This window comes from Miniopterus natalensis, chromosome X (assembly GCF_054644295.1).
Source record: "Miniopterus natalensis isolate mMinNat1 chromosome X, mMinNat1.hap1, whole genome shotgun sequence".
Taxonomy (NCBI): domain Eukaryota; kingdom Metazoa; phylum Chordata; class Mammalia; order Chiroptera; family Miniopteridae; genus Miniopterus; species Miniopterus natalensis.
Genome location: NC_142103.1, coordinates 52,766,104 through 52,782,862, shown reverse-complemented (window position 1 = coordinate 52,782,862; position 16,759 = coordinate 52,766,104). Strand labels below are relative to the sequence as shown.

At 42.0% G+C, this 16,759-nt stretch overlaps 1 protein-coding gene across 3 annotated transcripts in view; it reads left to right on the top strand.

The window, feature by feature from the left end:
- ARHGEF9 (Cdc42 guanine nucleotide exchange factor 9) overlaps positions 1 to 16,759 on the top strand; it is a 288,918-nt gene that overhangs the window by 164,559 nt on the left and 107,600 nt on the right. For all 3 annotated transcript variants that reach the window (XM_087813329.1, XM_016216961.2, XM_087813330.1), the window contains one exon: positions 1,420 to 1,599. In XM_087813329.1, coding sequence (XP_087669455.1) covers positions 1,420 to 1,599 — 180 coding nt within the window. The remainder of the gene's footprint in view (positions 1 to 1,419; positions 1,600 to 16,759) is intronic.

Genomic DNA, 16,759 nt, shown 5'->3' with positions numbered 1-16,759 from the left:
AGGAGCTCCCCTTATGCCTTACCTTCTCTGGAAGGCACAATGGCTAGAAACCTGAGCAATGAAGGATGCCCCAGGCAGGGGCTGACCAACAAGGGTTAACCAATGTGTGATGTGTTATGTGTTAACTTCATGACCATAGGGTTATTCTCTGGCTGGTATGTTGGAAGGGAGACTTGTGTGACAGGATGTATGTTCCATATCCTGTCTCTGTTGTCTTTGAACTATTTTGTCATTGGTCTTATGGAGCCATGTTGCCTTGGGAAATCAATCCTTCCTCAAAGCAGGCTGATGGAAAAGGTGACTTCTAGAGGACATGTTAATCATTTTAGTGCTGGGGAGAGAATACTTGAGTCCTTTGCCTGACAGGCCATATGTTCTCTATTCTGGAATCTGTTTCTGCAAATGCCAGGAAGACTCATGGCCCATACTAGCAGGAACCAGTTGAGGGAAAAAAGAGAACAAATAATACAGTGGTCAGGATGGTAGCCAGAAAGAGGCAGACTATTTTCCTACACCATCCTATTGCTGTGCTTAGATGAGTATTGTGAACATGATCATTGTGTTCATGTGGCAGAGAGAGAGATGTTTGCCTGCTGCTGTGTGGAGCCCAGTCCTAGTGGCCACAAAGTTTAATGACCAGTGTTAGGGTCTGTGCACAACCCCAACCTTGCTGGGTAACCCTGTGGCTCAGTTTTGCCATCTGTCAAATACAGAATTCAACCTACACCTTCCTATGTATCTCACAGGGTAGCTGTACAAATCACTGAGTGAATCTCTGCCAAGGTTGAGTTTCTTTGGAGCAAGTCATCACAGAAGGCCATATTCTTTCATACCCATGACCTCTCTGGATGGCATCATGTGTGGGTGGTAACCAGGAGGCTGTAGGACTGGGATCCATTGTGTGTGAGGAATGCCATGGTCTGTAACCTCTGGGGGTGGGGTACAGTGGTGCTAAAAATGTACCACCAACCCTCAATTGGTCAGTTACAATGAAAAGGAGGAAAGGGAGAGGAACACAGAGAATTTAGAACAAATACGCTCAAGCCTCGTTTCAGCTGTTGATTTCAGCCTCCCTACCCATTCTAGACCTTCGGCTGCCTTGAAGCACCAAGGAGAGATGGGCTGGTGCTTTCTTTCTTTACTGGGGGTGGAGATCATGAGTAGGGATTAAAACATGAGGCCTATGTAGTCCATATTCACATGCTGGGTCATTCCACTCACTGGCCAATGTAGAGTTGACAGTATTGTTTGCCTTATAGCCCAGTGGCACTTGTACTTCCAGTGCCATCTCTCTCACCCCCACCTTTCACCACTAGTATGTGACTTTTCCATAAAGTTGTAGAGCTCTGTGGGTGGGGGAGGGGTCAAGTAAAATAGTCAGCTGTGTGGACTGAAAACATTCTCATTTTGTCTCCTAAGCTGATCACTGGAGATTCCATCGTTAGTGCTGAGGCAGTATGGGATCACGTCACCATGGCCAACCGGGAGTTGGCATTTAAGGCTGGCGACGTCATCAAAGTCTTGGATGCTTCCAACAAGGATTGGTGGTGGGGCCAGATCGACGATGAGGAGGGATGGTTTCCTGCCAGCTTTGTGAGGGTGAGTGTCAGCCTTCACTCTCCTCTCCTGTCTCCTTGGCTGCCTGCCCCTGGCTTTCCCCCTCACCAGCCCCATTCTCCAGATCGTTTATCTCCTAGTGGCTCCTCTCACATTTTACTTCATTTTGTGGTCTCCTACCCAAGACCTAGACTTCCTTTAATTTTTTTTCTTCTAATTTTGAGAATTTTTATTTTTTTCTTGTTTATTTTAACAATCCCCGCCTCCTGCCTCCTGTCTCCTACCTGCTGTGAGTTTATGCATATCACTCCCCTTTTGACCTTGATGGTTTTTGAAGACCTTTTTAACTCTATATTGCTGTGAACTTTACCTTCTTACATCTCTTATTTTCTGCTTTCGTTTTTGTCCTTGTCTCCTCTTTTTCATTCTTTCTTTTTATAGATCTCTCCCCTCCCTCCTTTCTCCTCCTCATTCCTCTATTCTTCCTTTCTCTCATTTGGGGAAGTGTGAACACACCTGTGTATTGTCTCAGGATTGTCTTCAGCTGTTAATGTAAGAGTGTGGGCCCTCTATTCTCTCAGGGGCTATAGTTTACTGATTGGAATCTTATTTTTTGCAAGAGACTCAAGTGGCTGGGATCTAAGATGTGCTGTGGGTGGGAAGCAAGCAGCCTGGTAGGGCATGAAAAGCCTTGGCCCATTTTGCATTGTATCATGAAGAACCTGGCCCTTAACAAAAGGGGCTATTGGGAGGGGTCTCCTTAGCAGTTTCTGCTTCTTCTGGGCCACCAATTAGTAAGATGCTATGGGAGAAAAGCATTGGCCTGATGTCCCAGCTTTTGACCATTCTTAAGAGTTAAGAGCCAGAATCAGGTCTTTGACAATTGTGAGCTCTGGTTTTCCCTATCCACAAAATAGTCTTGGCAATTCTTTTGTTTTGTTTTGTATTTTTTAATCCTCACCAGAGGATATTTTTTTCCCATTGCTATTTTGTAGAGAATGGCGGGTAGAGAGAAGAGGAGAGAGAGAGAGAGGGAGGGACAGAGGGAGGGAGAAAGAAACATCAATGTGAGAGAGACACATCAATTTGTTGCCCGCATGTGCCTCGACTGGAGTGGGGATCAAGCCTGCAACCGAGGTACATGGCCTTGACTGGGAATCATACCCATGACCCTTGGGTCTGCACGCCGATGCTCTAACCAGTGAGCAAAACCAGCCAGGGCTTGGCAATTCTTTCATGCTAGGGGATATCACAGTGAATGAGATAATACACATAAAAAAAAAGCTTTGTGGCAACCTAAGTACCAGTGCCAGCTCAGGATGTCTTATCATTATCCTTACCACAGCCTATTACCTTTTGTTAGTTTCTTCTGTAAAATAAGGCTGAAGTCCTAACCCAAACCAAAGATCAGAGTGGCTTTGGCCCTTGGACAATGAAGGGCCTCAAGATTAGAATGACATCAGTGTGGCATGAGGGAAGGAGCAGGGCATTTGGAATCAGACAGCCAAGGTACAGTCTCAGTTTTATTACCTTTTAGCCCTATGGCTTTTGGTAAGACTTTTCACTTCTCTGAGCCCTAATTTTCTCATCTGAACAGTAGGAATAGCAGACTTTCTACATGGATTAAGTAAAATCACATATGTGAGTAAAGTGTCTAGCACAGTGCTTGGTACATAGTGGGTACTTCGCAAATGCTAACTTGCTTTATCCTCATCTTTATCCTCCTCATCACCACCACTCCCTCATTAGATCCAAAAAGGTCTATATATGAAAGCTGGCCATATTGATTGAAAGAAGTTTCCTTCCTTAGAGGGTGCAAACCCAGAAAGCAGTGTTAACTGGTTGGAACGACTTAGGTGAGGGCACTGGTCAGAAGCAGAGAGGTGGACAAAATGACCTCTTATCCCCTCTGTCCTGAGAATCTCCTAATGAAATATCCAATCCTTTTTTCCTCTGTGTATGTGGCGTTTTTCACCAGAGTCTTCAAATGCCATCTGTTTCCCAGCTCAGCTTTGCTGGTTGATGAATTGGTACCATGAGTAGTCAGAAAGAGCACATCAGTAACCATGGGCCTTTGGAACTAGCATGAGGCCCTGTACACAGAGAGCTTGTGTGTCTTGGACTGGCAGTCCCCCCTCTTAAAAGAAGGATTGAACTGCACCCAGTGACAATGTCACCCAAATCCAAATGTATTTCACTTACTGTCATTTTATAATAAGCAGTAAATCAAGGGATGGGACAAAATGATTGAGCAAGGCAGAATGGCTCGGGGAGGCAAATGGCAGAGCCAGACTTTAGAATTTAAATGAGCTGGCATTGATGCTCCTACAACCAAGGCCAGGAGGAGTGTTCCTCTATGAGTCTAAGCACACAGCTGCAGCAGCCACTTGGGTGGGCTGATACTGATGTTTAAGAACACCACTAGCTGGGCCAGGCATACATGATATAGAGCCTAGTCTGTTGGTTCTCAGCTGCACAATGAAATTATTCCCTTGAATAGTTTAAAAAACAAACACTAAAAACTAGGTTCCAGGCTAGTCAAATCAGAATCTTTGATATTGAGAACCATTGTTCTAGACAAGCACAGCCCAATAGAAATACATTGTGAGAGACAAATGCAAGCCATGCATATAATTAAAATTTTTCTACTAGCCACACTAAAAAAATTTTTAAAAAGGTAAAAGTGAAATTAATTTTAATATATTTTATTTAACCCAATATATTCAAAATACTATCTCATAATATATAATATCATATATTATCACTATGAAGTTATTAATGGTATATTTTACTAAGTCATTGAAATCTGGTGAGTGTTCTATACTTACAGCACATCTCAATTTACACTAGTCACATTTCAGGTGTTTATTAGCCATGTGTGGCTAATGGCTACTGTATCAGATAGCATAAGACTAGATTAAGGACCATAATAATGGATCAGGATTGTTAATGGCAGACCCTGAATCATAACTTAGAGCTTCAATATTCTGTCTACTATACCAATGTTTATTCTCTAAGAAACTAAGCATTCCATGTTGCCTCAGATTAAGAATGAGAATTTGATTATTATAGAACTTTTTGTTTGTTTTAATATTCTAATGGTCTTTAAATTTCTAAAGGGAAGTACCATAGAACCTAGGAGCCAGCTCTTATGGTATTGCCAGTAAAAAGAAATTGGAGTAGGTTGATGTTGGCATGAGTGATGTGAATGGCTGCGGTTGCATGAATCACATGAATATTGGCTCCAAGGTAGACCTTTCAGTTCTCACAAATGAGTATTTATGTGTAGGTTTACATTTTAGTAACTTTGTGTGATACTCAGGGGATTAAATGATGGAGGTTATGGAAGCTCTTTTCTAGGAGACATTTAAAAATAAAATTACTATTTTTAGTCTTCTACACCAATGATTTTTAACCTTTTTCATCTCATTGCACACATAAACTAATTACTAAAATTCTGTGGCACACCAAAATTGTATCTTTTGCCAACCTGACAAAAAAATAGGTCTAATTTTGATTCATTCACACCAGATGGCTGTTGTGCTGACTGTTGTCATTTTTTTATTTGACAGTCTAAGGGAAGAGGTCAGCTTCCCTGACTAAATAGTCAGGTATTGCATGTTTTAAAATTTTTGTGGCAGCCTGGCCGGGCATGGCTCAGTGGTTAAGCATCGACCTAGGATCCAGGCGATCAGGGTTTGATTCCCGGTCAGGGCACATGCCCGGGTTGCGGGCTCGATCAATGACTCTCTCATCATTGATGTTTCTATCTCTCTCTCTCTCTCCCCCCTTTCCTCTCTGAAATCAATAAAGATATATTTTTTTAAAAAAAATTTTTTTGCGGCAGACCAGTGTGCCTGCCGTGGCCCACCAGTTGAAAATTGCTGCTCTACCTTGATTTTGGTTGAGGGTAGAATGGTATTGTGGAAATAGTACTAACTATTAGGAAATGGGAGTCCTGAGTTCTAGTCTTGACTCTTCCAAATATTTGATATATGAGCATAAGCTTTTATCTTTCTCCTTCATTTCTAAAATATTCTCTAGAATCTATTCAAGTCCTGACATATCTAGGTAGGACATAGAGATAAGTCCCACTGAACAATTGAATCTTCATTAGTGTTGATGTAGTTGGTAGGCAGATGGGCCATTTTCTGGGATGCTATACATCCATGTTATAAGATAGTTCCTTAGTTTATCCAGACTGACCCTGAGCTGGGATTCAGTAGCTCTTGAAGAACATCATTACTAGGTTATTTGGCATATGACATGAAAGTATATAGAAAAGAAAAGACTTTCACCTAACTCTGTACCAACTGGACACCTTTGTAGATCACTGGACAAAATTAGTCACTAATGTAGCAAGGCATCTTCATTCTCTACCTGGAAGTTTTGTTGCTGTGTGAAAATCCCAGTCTTAGAATGATAACGAAGGGTGCTTAGTGAAGTACTGTCCCAGCTAGCTCTAACTGATGTTAATCAGATTAAATACAAGGTAGAGTTTGAGAAATCCAGATTCTTGTCTCAGTTCTGCTATTAGATCTGCAGCTTGAGCAGCTTCCTGTACATCACTGAAGTTCAGTTTTCCTCCTTGCAAAATGGGTATAATTGAGTCTTATGAAAATCCTTTGTAATCTGTGATATGCTGGATACCTTGTAGTTAGGAAGTGTGATACCATTTTGGCTATTGTATAAGAAGTTGCTAGGTACATGTGTTTTCTACCCAGTCAAACATTTGCCTTCCCTGTTGTTTAGAATTTCATTATGTATATGTGTAATATGTATGTGTGTGTGTTCTTCCTTCTGTACTGCCGACATGTCTTTACAAGAGCAATGCAAGGGTTGATGTACCTTCCCAGCAGTTGGTCAGGTTAAGTAAATTACAGCTTACTAAACATCAGTCCCCTTATCTAGCTATTGTCATCTTTAGCTGATTTCCTGGCCTGGTTTCCCTTCCTGGAAGCTGAGAGCAGACTGTTGGAATATTATCTTGTGTCTAAGTAGTAAATCTCATCTCTGTGATGGGGCCTCCTTTTGAATGCTAGGCCTTAACTCCAAATTATTCAGGCACTTTTCCTTTGTCACCATGTAAAAGGGGTCCTTTGTTCTGACTTTGGGCTATGGCCTGTGGAGGGCTTGCTGTATACTTTGAGAGCAAGCTGTATACAGAACACATGGCATCCCGTTATTGTTAGTGGTAGGCAAGGCCTGCATGACAAAGCATGGGTTTGGTCAGAAAGTAAAGAGCCTGCTAAGAATCCATCAGCATAGACACTCTTTGTTTCTTCAAATTCTAGACTTCTCTGGTTTTAAGCCTGCCTGGAGGCAGTGGGATGAAAGGATGAGCTAATCAGGTCATTACCATCATTCCTTGAAGTTGAACAGATTAGATGTCACAGAAAATAAACCTGTCCTGTTCATAAGGAAGCCCACTGGTCCAGAGTGTTACATGGCTTTTAATTATAGTATCTCTTCTTGATTGCACTTGGGGAACACTTTTCACCTGTATGAAACCCTAGACTCACAGTAGATTTAGAGTTGGAAAGACCCATTTTAGACAAGAATGACTGAATTAGATGTTTACAGGGGCCAGGCAGGTAACTTATGAGAGTAAATCAGTGTGATACTGGGGTAAATGGGGGCTTATGTCTAGTTGGGAAATCAATGCCCCATCTAAGGGGAGCAAAAGACTTGGATGTTTCTCATCAGCAGGGTTTGGTATAGGAAGGAACAAAGTCCAGTGGGTTGAGATCTTCCAGTATTTTCAAGAAAAGCCAGGAATTGAATTTTATGGAAAAATCTCCATAGTTTTAAAATGTTGACAAGTAATTCACATTTTTAATAAGAAATACTGTGAAGGACAAATACAACACATCTTTAGGGGCTAAATTATCCCCCTGGGCCCCAAATAGTGACCACTGATCAGCCTGATTTCCTCATTGTATAAATCCTGAGGAAACAAACATAGGCCCAAAGAATGGAAGTGACTTAATTACTCTTGTAGGAAATAGTGAAAAAGCCAGGACTTGGACCTAGGCCCATGAATATTACTTAAGAGAGTTGATTTAAAGTCTCCGTCTAGTAAGTACAATGTCTGGACTTCTGTTATGGTTTCTGTCAGTTTTTTTCCCTGTGAATGGGCCATAATTTTCTGTTTCTTTGTATGCTTTATAAATTTTTTTGAAAACTAGACATTTTCAGTATTATAGTGTGGTAACTCTGGATATCAGATTCTCTCTCCTCCAGTGGTTTGCTGTTGTTGGTTGTTGAGGGCTGCAGTTGTCCATTTGTTTAGCGACTTTTCCAAACTATTTTTGCAAAGACTGTATTCCATGTTATCTGTGATCATTGAAGTCTCATGTCCAGCCAGTGACTTAACAAATATTTCTTTAAGTATCTGGAACCAGGAAGAGAAAACAGAACAAAACTACTCGCCTGGTCTTTGCAGCTTTGCTCCAAGCTGAGGCACTCCTTCAACACTATTCCAGGTTACCCACAACTCTGCCTTAATTGTCTTCTATTCTCCTGCTTGTATGTAACCCACAGATCCTTCAGAAGTGTAAATCTACACTGCCCTCATGCAGTTCCTGAGTATGCGTCTGGTTCAGGGCATGTGTGTTGCACTTCAACTTCCTCAGTATGCATGGTAGCCTTCTTGAGTGATATTGGATCTGTTTGCTGCTTGCTCCTTCTACCATCCCTTACCCTGATTAGGCATGGGAAGTATGTCTTTAAATCTTTCAACAGTGGCAGTCACAGCCTCAAAAGCCACTTCAGCCTGAGGTAGTAGGGGGTACAAAATAACAGTCAGCCTCTGTGCTTGTTCCTCAGGGCCAAACAGGTCAAAATACACAACCACAGTATATTAGAACAAGGTCATTAGCCCCCTGGTACAGGCAAGCTGCATGAGGTATATAGGCCACCCTTGTCTCAGCTGCTGGGGAATAAGGAATGGTTGGTAAATGAGTGAAAATGCCTCAACATTCTCATAGCAAATTTTAGCCCCCCTTTTCTGCATTAAGCAGTACCCTGGTTGCCTTAAGGTTTGGATTAGAGTACAGAATTTTGAAAAAGTTGGTTCTGTCAGTGATGTCAGCTAAGGGTTATTTCAATGGAGGAGCTGATTCTTTGTGCATCCTAATTAGTGATATTACCCCTTCCTGAATCTTAATCCTGCACTTTCTGTGCTATAGGACAATCAGGAAAGGGTATGTTTGGGCTGCTAACAAAACTGTTAAGACTTGAGGCCCTACCTTCCATTCCAAGCTAATGGCAACAGTATTTTGCTTTTGGGGGATGAGTTAAAAAATGCCAGCCCTTGTTTATCCACCAAAGCTTCAAGCAGACATAGGCCTCTAGCCTTAACCATTTATGTAGAAGGTCTTGTTTGTGGCCCTAGAGGTGACTCATTGCGTATCTGAGTTGAGGCTGACATTAACAAGGAGGGCATTTTACCAGGGATTACAGAGATTTTTTTCGCCCTCCATACCAGAATTTGAAATGGCATTAGCATTCATTTGCATTCACATAATACATCTTTTTTTTTTTTTTCTTTTTTTTTTTTTAATATATCTTTATTGATTTCAAAGAGAGGAAAGGAGAGGGAGAGAGAGAGATAGAAACATCAATGATGAGAGAGTCATTGATCGGCTGCCTCCTGCACGCCCCCGACTGGGGATCGAGCCCACAGCCCGGGCATGTGCCCTGACCGGGAATCAAACCCCAATCGCCTGGATCCTAGGTCGACGCTCAACCACTGAGCTAGCCCGGCCGGGCCACATAATACATCTTAATGGCTTCTAACTGTGCACATGCTTTGGATGACATTATTCAATACATCTTTGGACTAATTGGAGGGAATTTTTTAAAAATATGGAGCAATCTCAAGCTCAGAGAGAACCTTAAATTGGGCTGTTGCCTGACCCATCTGATTTCCTACATATTCAAATAAGTGAGCCTATAGGTCTCTCTTAGAATCTGCAAACTGATGGCAACCATGTGAGTATTATAGTTTATACCCCACACTCTAAGGTTATTACTAAATTACACTGGACTTCTGAGAACCTGTCATCTGTCAGCAAAGTCTGAACTGCTTTCTTAGTAAAGCCACTGGCCCTTAGGCTGCAGTCTAAACTAATTTCTTAAAACATGTTGCTTTTTGCACTAGGAATACGATATTTAAGAACTTGTGTCAGTAGAAGACATTCTGAATTAATCTCTTGGTGGTTGAACTTTCCTTCCAAGGCCTTGCTGTTAATCCATAGAGTGAATCAATGACTTGGTTCACTTCCTGAGTTGAAGACTATGATCTGGGGCCTGGACCCTATTTTCTTAGTGTAGCCATTCCTTGGGTTCATTTAAGGATCAGCTTGGGCTTCTCTAGTACCATGTCTATACTGCCTTGGTGGTCTTGATGACTTGAGGAGAGGCAGCTTATGATTGATTGAGTTTTGGAGATGAGGTCTGTTTCGGAAGCTCTTTGGGAAATACAAAGTTTTGGAAAATTATGATAATTGTATATACACTTCTCTTTTTTCGTCAGTATATATATTATTATAAGTCAGAATAAACCTCTTCTTTTTCTCCTCATGGCTTCTTATTACTAGTGCTATTAATATCTCCTTGCCAGTATTTACTATGCCCTGAACAAGCACAACTATCCAGCACTTAGCAACAGCTACCTCCTTGAGCTAGGCAGAAAGAGCTGAGAGTATCTGGCATCTTGAGAGTCCTCCTTATAGGCATCTTGTTCTTCTTGTTAGAGGGTCACCAGAGAAACCATACTCAGAAGCCTGTGAATCTCTCTTTTTGTGATCAGACGTGAGTCGCATCTGAAAAACCTTGATTTGGGATGTCTTGGCATTGAATGAGGGAATTGACATTTCCTGCTTTAGCTCTGTATCCAGAATGTACTTGATATTTCAAGTAAACACAGGGTAGTCATTTCTGGAGGACATGAGGGCTGGTTGCCTATCTCTAGGGTATGAGACACAGAGCAAAGGATCTGAGGGCTCAGGCCTCATATCTCCTATTCCTGTTAGAGATCCAACCAGGTAGGAGTCTAATACCTCCTGGTCTAAATACATACAGGTACCTTTGTCTTTCAGAAACATTTTATCTTTTACCAGAGGATAAAGGTAAAGAAAAAGTAGGCCATGGCCTTAAGCAAGAAAGCAGATCCCACCAATAAGGACAGTATTCTCTGAGCACAGTGGGCTGCACTGGTCAGTTGAGCATGTCAATCCTTAGGGGACCTAACTATGCTCCTCTTTCCTTGACTAGGGTTGGGACTCAGATCCAGTGAGATATTAATCACAAACTGACTTTTGCTGAGGCTTTTGCTTTAGAGGAGCCAAGGGGTAGGTGGATGTTGCTAAGATAGCAGGAGAGACACATGAATAGGGAGCTTTGGGCAGAAATTATTATAGTCTTTTGAGGTCTAGTGGCACTTCTCTATTGGAAATGTTCCATGTAGGCATATTAAAGATCAGTTTGTGTGTATTGAGCAGGTGGCATTCTCTGTAGAGGAATAGGGAATGATGGGGCTTCTGGGATGGAGAAATAAAATATCTCATATTATCACACAGGAAGAGCACAGTGAATGTAGCAGGAACATTGATCTGGGTAGTCAGAGACTTGAATTGAAAGGCTAACTCTGCTGTTGATTATCTGGGGAATGTCAAGCAGGGACCCTTCCTTTTCTGGGCCTCACTGTCTTGAGTGACAATTCAAGGGGTTGGACCAGGTTGTGTTTAAAGGCCCTATCTGCACCAATCTGAGGTTCTTCCATGATTCTAGAGCCAGGATCATTTGTGTTTACCAGTCATCATCTACTCAGAATAGTAATTAAATTGGTTTGATGGAGCTGCCCAGTGTGTCAAGAAAGATTTGTATAGAGAATGGAGGAAACAGTGACACATTAACAGATAAAACTTCATGTCCAGGTGGTGAGGCTGTTAATGTGAGGCAACAGCCAGTGGGTCCTACCAGGGAAGATGACATAAGGTGGCATGAAGAAACAGTTCAGCTTAGAAGCTGTGGCCTCCTGTTCTTTGAGCAGCCAGACTCTAAGTTAAGAGACAGTTTGCTTTATTTATTTATTTATTTATTTATTTATTTATTTATTTATTTATTTATTTATTGGCAACACTATTACAGATGTACTCCATCTTCCCCCTTTACCCACCTTTACCCAGACCCTTGCCCTCCCCCTCAGCCATCACCACACTGTTGTCTGTGTCCATGGGCTATGATCTCTGTCAAAGCTACCCATATCTATCAAGTAGGAAGCTTCCAGAGGTGTATATATCCAGGCTCAAGATTTACCTTCTTATGTATGCCTCTTTATTAGGAGTCAGAGCCTTTCAGTTTGTAATTACAACTTTGCTTTAGGATCCAAACCACTTTAGAGAAGAGAAGGGATCATTAACTTTAGCCTATTTATACTGAAGTGTAGATGACTGCTATCAAACTTTTGCCCGAGAATGATTTGGAAGGAGAAAATGACCATGAGGGGAGCAAGGAAAGGAAGTAAGCAAAGAAAAAAAAAAATGGATAGAAAACAAAGGTGGGTAGAAATACCATGGGAAGGGAGGGCTGGCAGCACTTTCCTAGCACCTCTATTTGCTTGAGGCCAGCTGGCCTCCACAGCCTGTCTGCTAAGGCTCCATACCCCTCAGGAAATGCTTTGAACTCTAGGGAACTGGCCTAAGAGTCAAATGGAACTGACTTCACATCTTGTATACAGTGCTTGTGAATGATATGATCTTTAATATATTTCTTCATAACTTTGAACCTTGTATTTTTTTCACCTGTAAAATTGAGGCATTGAGCCCTGATTTTTTTTTTTTCTTTTTTCAAATGTTATACCCTGACATTTGAATAGTATGCTACAGTTTGATATGGCCTTTTCAGGCATTGTCACAATTTGCCCACTCTCATATAGAGGATTCTACTGTCAGCAGAGCAGAGCAGGGATATTCATCCCCGGTTATAGCTGAAAACCAGAGCACAGAGAGTAACTTCTCCAGAGACTCAGGTTACTTAGAGTAGTATCTGAAGCCTGAGCTTCTTGGTGCTCACAATACAGTACCGTAACCATTCCCCATGACCATCATGTGGCCCAAAAGAGCTAGTTGGTATGAAAGGAGATTGGCAACTCTGAAGTATATGCCCCCATTAGTGATTAGGATTGCTCTTTCCCTGAGAGAGAAGCTTGAAGATTGGGTTGGCTTTCTTGAGGGTCAGAGGCCACAATTAAGGCAGAGGATTGGGTCATTGCAGAAGGCAGCCACCCAGCAAAGAAGTGCCCTTGGTACTGTCAAGGTCACCAGCTACTGATAGGTTGGCCTTGGCAGTTCTCTTTTGTCTCCTTTTCTTCCAGTTCCAAGATGGCAGGATTCTTAGCTTCTGCTTACTGATGACATGTTTCTGGCCTGGGTCCAAAAGAAGCCTCAGATAAGCCATACAAGAGCCAGGCTTGCTGGTAACATTGCCTAGGCTGCTAGTTTCCTGGCCTCTTTATGGCTGCAAAGGCTAGCCTCTTCCTTTCCTGACCCTCTCAGAGGGATCTAGACACACTTTACAGTAGACTCAGCCTATAAAATCTCCCAAGTTTGGCTTTAGAGTGTACCTACTACTCTTTTCTTCCCCTCCCCATCTTTGGTCTTACCACTTCTCCTGAGGTAACTTGTTCTTCAGAGTAGTGTATCTGGTCAGGTGAGCTATTGTCCCAAGTGAATACCAAACTCTGGTGCAGTGTGGGCTGAATTGGGACCACAATAGGCTGTATCTAAGGGTGAACACTGAGAATGCCAGTCTCAAAGAGGTAGAATTCTAATCCCTGGGCAACAGTTACTGCTTCAAGATGAGGTACCTTCCTCGGGTCTTTGCATTGCCTGGCTGACCCCAGAACACTCAATAGTCATGAGACAGCATCCAAAGGAGTTATATTATACAGGGATACTTGGGAAACCATCCTATTCCCTTTGGTCTTTATTACTTTACTAAGAGCTTACTTCTAACCTGTACTTAGTCCATTTCTCTTTCTTGATTGGGACAGATTGAAAACTATTCCTTGTGTGCACCTCCTCCTCCAGTTCCCAAATATAACCTTTCAGCTCTCAATTAGAAACACCTAGAGTTGACAGGCAGATTCATGCAGCTTTATTTCTGTTTCTTCACATGAAACATTAGGCTAATGTGGCTGTCTTTGGATGAGGTATCTAGGCATTGAGAGGGAGGTTGGGTATGGGGTTTTATATAACAGAACATCTAACATGGCACCAGGCCCAGGCACTTCCTCCTTGATCCTTCTGTAGGTATTTTGCTGGAGAAGCAAAACAAAAGCCTGCTTCAAGTACAGATGATTTCCATAAAGGTGGAAGAAAGGCCTTTTCTACCTCATAAATGGCCAGTCATCTTTTTCACTTTGCTTTTTCTCCTCTCCCTGGGAGAAGATGTAGCTATACAAGAAAAACTACATTTGACATTTGAGGTGGTTGGAGCATGGAGTTCTTCATTATAAAGTAGTTGAAGAAATTTGGGAATCCAATTTTCCTGCCTGGCCTTCCCTTCCACTACCACCACTTCACAACCACCCATTCAATGCCCCTCACCCAGCAGCAGGGGACCTAGAAGGTGAAATTGTCCCTAAACAGAATAAAATAACTTCTGCTTTACTAAATGCAAGATAGAAACAAGACTGATGACAGGGATGGGAGGGTGGGGCTGGATATGGGGAAGCAGAGTGAGCCCAAAGGAGGAAAGGAGAAGTAAAGATGGGAAGGGAAGGGGAGAGAAACCCCTGGAAGGATTTTTACCGTTCTCACCGTTACTACCAAGTGTATTGAACGTCTCCTTATCACCAGACCCTCCATAGTTCTAGAAAGCTCAATTAAAAGAAGTATTTCCCACCCTGGCCCATGTAGCTCAGTTCGTTGGGCATTGTCCCTTGCACTGTAACATTGCTGGTTCGATTCCTGGTCAGGGCATATGCCCAGGTTGTGGGCTCGTTCCCTAGTAGGGGTTGTGCCACAAGGTGGCTGATGGATGTTTCTCTCTCTCAGTGATGTTTCTCTCTTTCTCTCCCTCCTCTCTTTAAAAATCAATCTAAAAAAATTTTTAAAAAGAACTATTTCCCCAGGCTGGAATCCCATTCTCTTATAACTTTTACTAGCTAAACAGGTATCATAATGCTGAAACTTGTTTTGTTATGATAATTCTTTTCATTACTCAGGAAGTTTTTTAAAAACCTTTATGGATTACTTGACATGTTCTATCCCATAAAAGCCTCTCATCACCCGTCCTTCTCATCCCCATTGCGGATAGGGAATGAGGGTCCTGAGACCCCCAAATTGGATAACGTATCTACGGTTCTGTAGCAAGTTAAAATAGCAGAACAGAACCAAATATCTAATTTAGCCCTTCTGGTTGTTAGCTCAGTATTGTTTCCATGACACCACATTGCCTACTAGGAGTTTTTGCTCTTTTTGAAAATGCTTTGAAATAGGACTTTCTTTTAAAAAGCATAAATGCCTTTATGTAATCTCACTTGTACTACTAATATAATATATATTGTGAACCTTTTATTTGCCCCCATGCATCATAAAAGAGAAGCCTTCAGCATTGGTATATTATCAGTATGTTCTTTGTATTAATGCTCTAGGAATCTTTCTCCATGACTTCCCATGAGCCCTTGCTAAGGAAGGACATTCTGGCCTATGTTTGTATTTGATTGGACTTGGTTTAATTGGATCCAGCCAAAAGGCTTGGTTTTTTGAACCTTCTTAAAATGTTCTGTGGGTAATGGTTGTTGATACGCACAGCTAGGGAATTTTAGGGCTTGGGGAGAATTTAGAAGTCATCTAGTTCAGCCTCCTTGCTGATGTTTGAACCTCTTCAGAATATTCCTGCCTCCCAAGTGGTGATCAAGTCTCTGGTTTTACACCTTCACCCTCACGTGGCTTCCTACCTTTTTAGAGGTTGTGGCTCAGGTTGTAGCTCAGGACAGTTCTGAGAGAATTTGTCCTTATGTTGAACCAAAGTCTGTCTTTCTGGAGCTTCTACTCAGGGGAATGGTATACATGGCTAAGAGCATTAGCTGCAGATAGTCTTCCTGGATTAGAATAGCAGCCTTCCCATTTATTAGCAATGTAACCATGGGCATGTCACTTGTACTTTCTATATTAAGTGACCTCATATGCAATTCAATGAGATAATAGTACCTACCTCATTAAGCTGTCCTGAGAACTAAATAGAAGTATGTAAGAAAGTCACTGATAGTAAGTTCTGACACATAGGAAGCACTCACTAGTTATACTGATGATACTAGCAGCAAACTTTCAGTGTTAGTAATGTAAGAAGTATCCTTATTTCCCTTCTCCCCCAAGAATACACTGACTTACTTTGTCCACAGTCCTTCAGAGCTCTGAAGCCTGAGACGAGGTCTGCTAAGCCTCTCTTAGTCTCCAGGCCTCTGTGCCTTTGTCCTGTCCCTGTGCATCAGCTTCTTCCTGCTTCTACATGTATATGGCTAGACTGAGGCCATTTGGGCACTGAAGGCTTCTGTTCTTCCCCATTCAGCCACTTTTATGAGTATGCGAGCTACATGGAGGCCAGGGCATGCCAGGTGTTTATTGAACCTCTACTCTGATACTGCTAGGCTCTCAAAACTAATAAGAATGGTGTTGCAACTGGTGAGCCTGATGAATATGTAATTGGAAAATGTACTTTCTTGGCCTTTCTGGCTTATACCAACAGGTATAATAACATTGCTGAGGCTGTACATTAACAGTTAGCAGTTACCGTCATTTATGAACAAATACATGGTAGAATGTGGTGCTATACATAGGAACACAAGAATGAATTGGAAAACATTATTTGTAAGATGTATTGGGGAAAGAGACATAATAATAGACCTGTAAGTCCTGCCCATTGGTCCAGGTAGTTATGATCTTATTAAGGTAGTGAGGTTATTGACATTGCTAATCAGTGGCGCTTGGGCCTGGGGGCCATGTATGGGATGGACTTATCCCCACTTTCAGTTACATATTAAGTAATCATAGCTTACATTTAAGGGCACATTTAATAATGGTGTTACATATGAGACAGGATCAACAGTAGCCCTGAAATTGGGTTATGGTCAGATAAACTGGAGTTGAAACTAGGTCCTATAAGTTCATCTTTCAATGTGGGCTGGGATAGG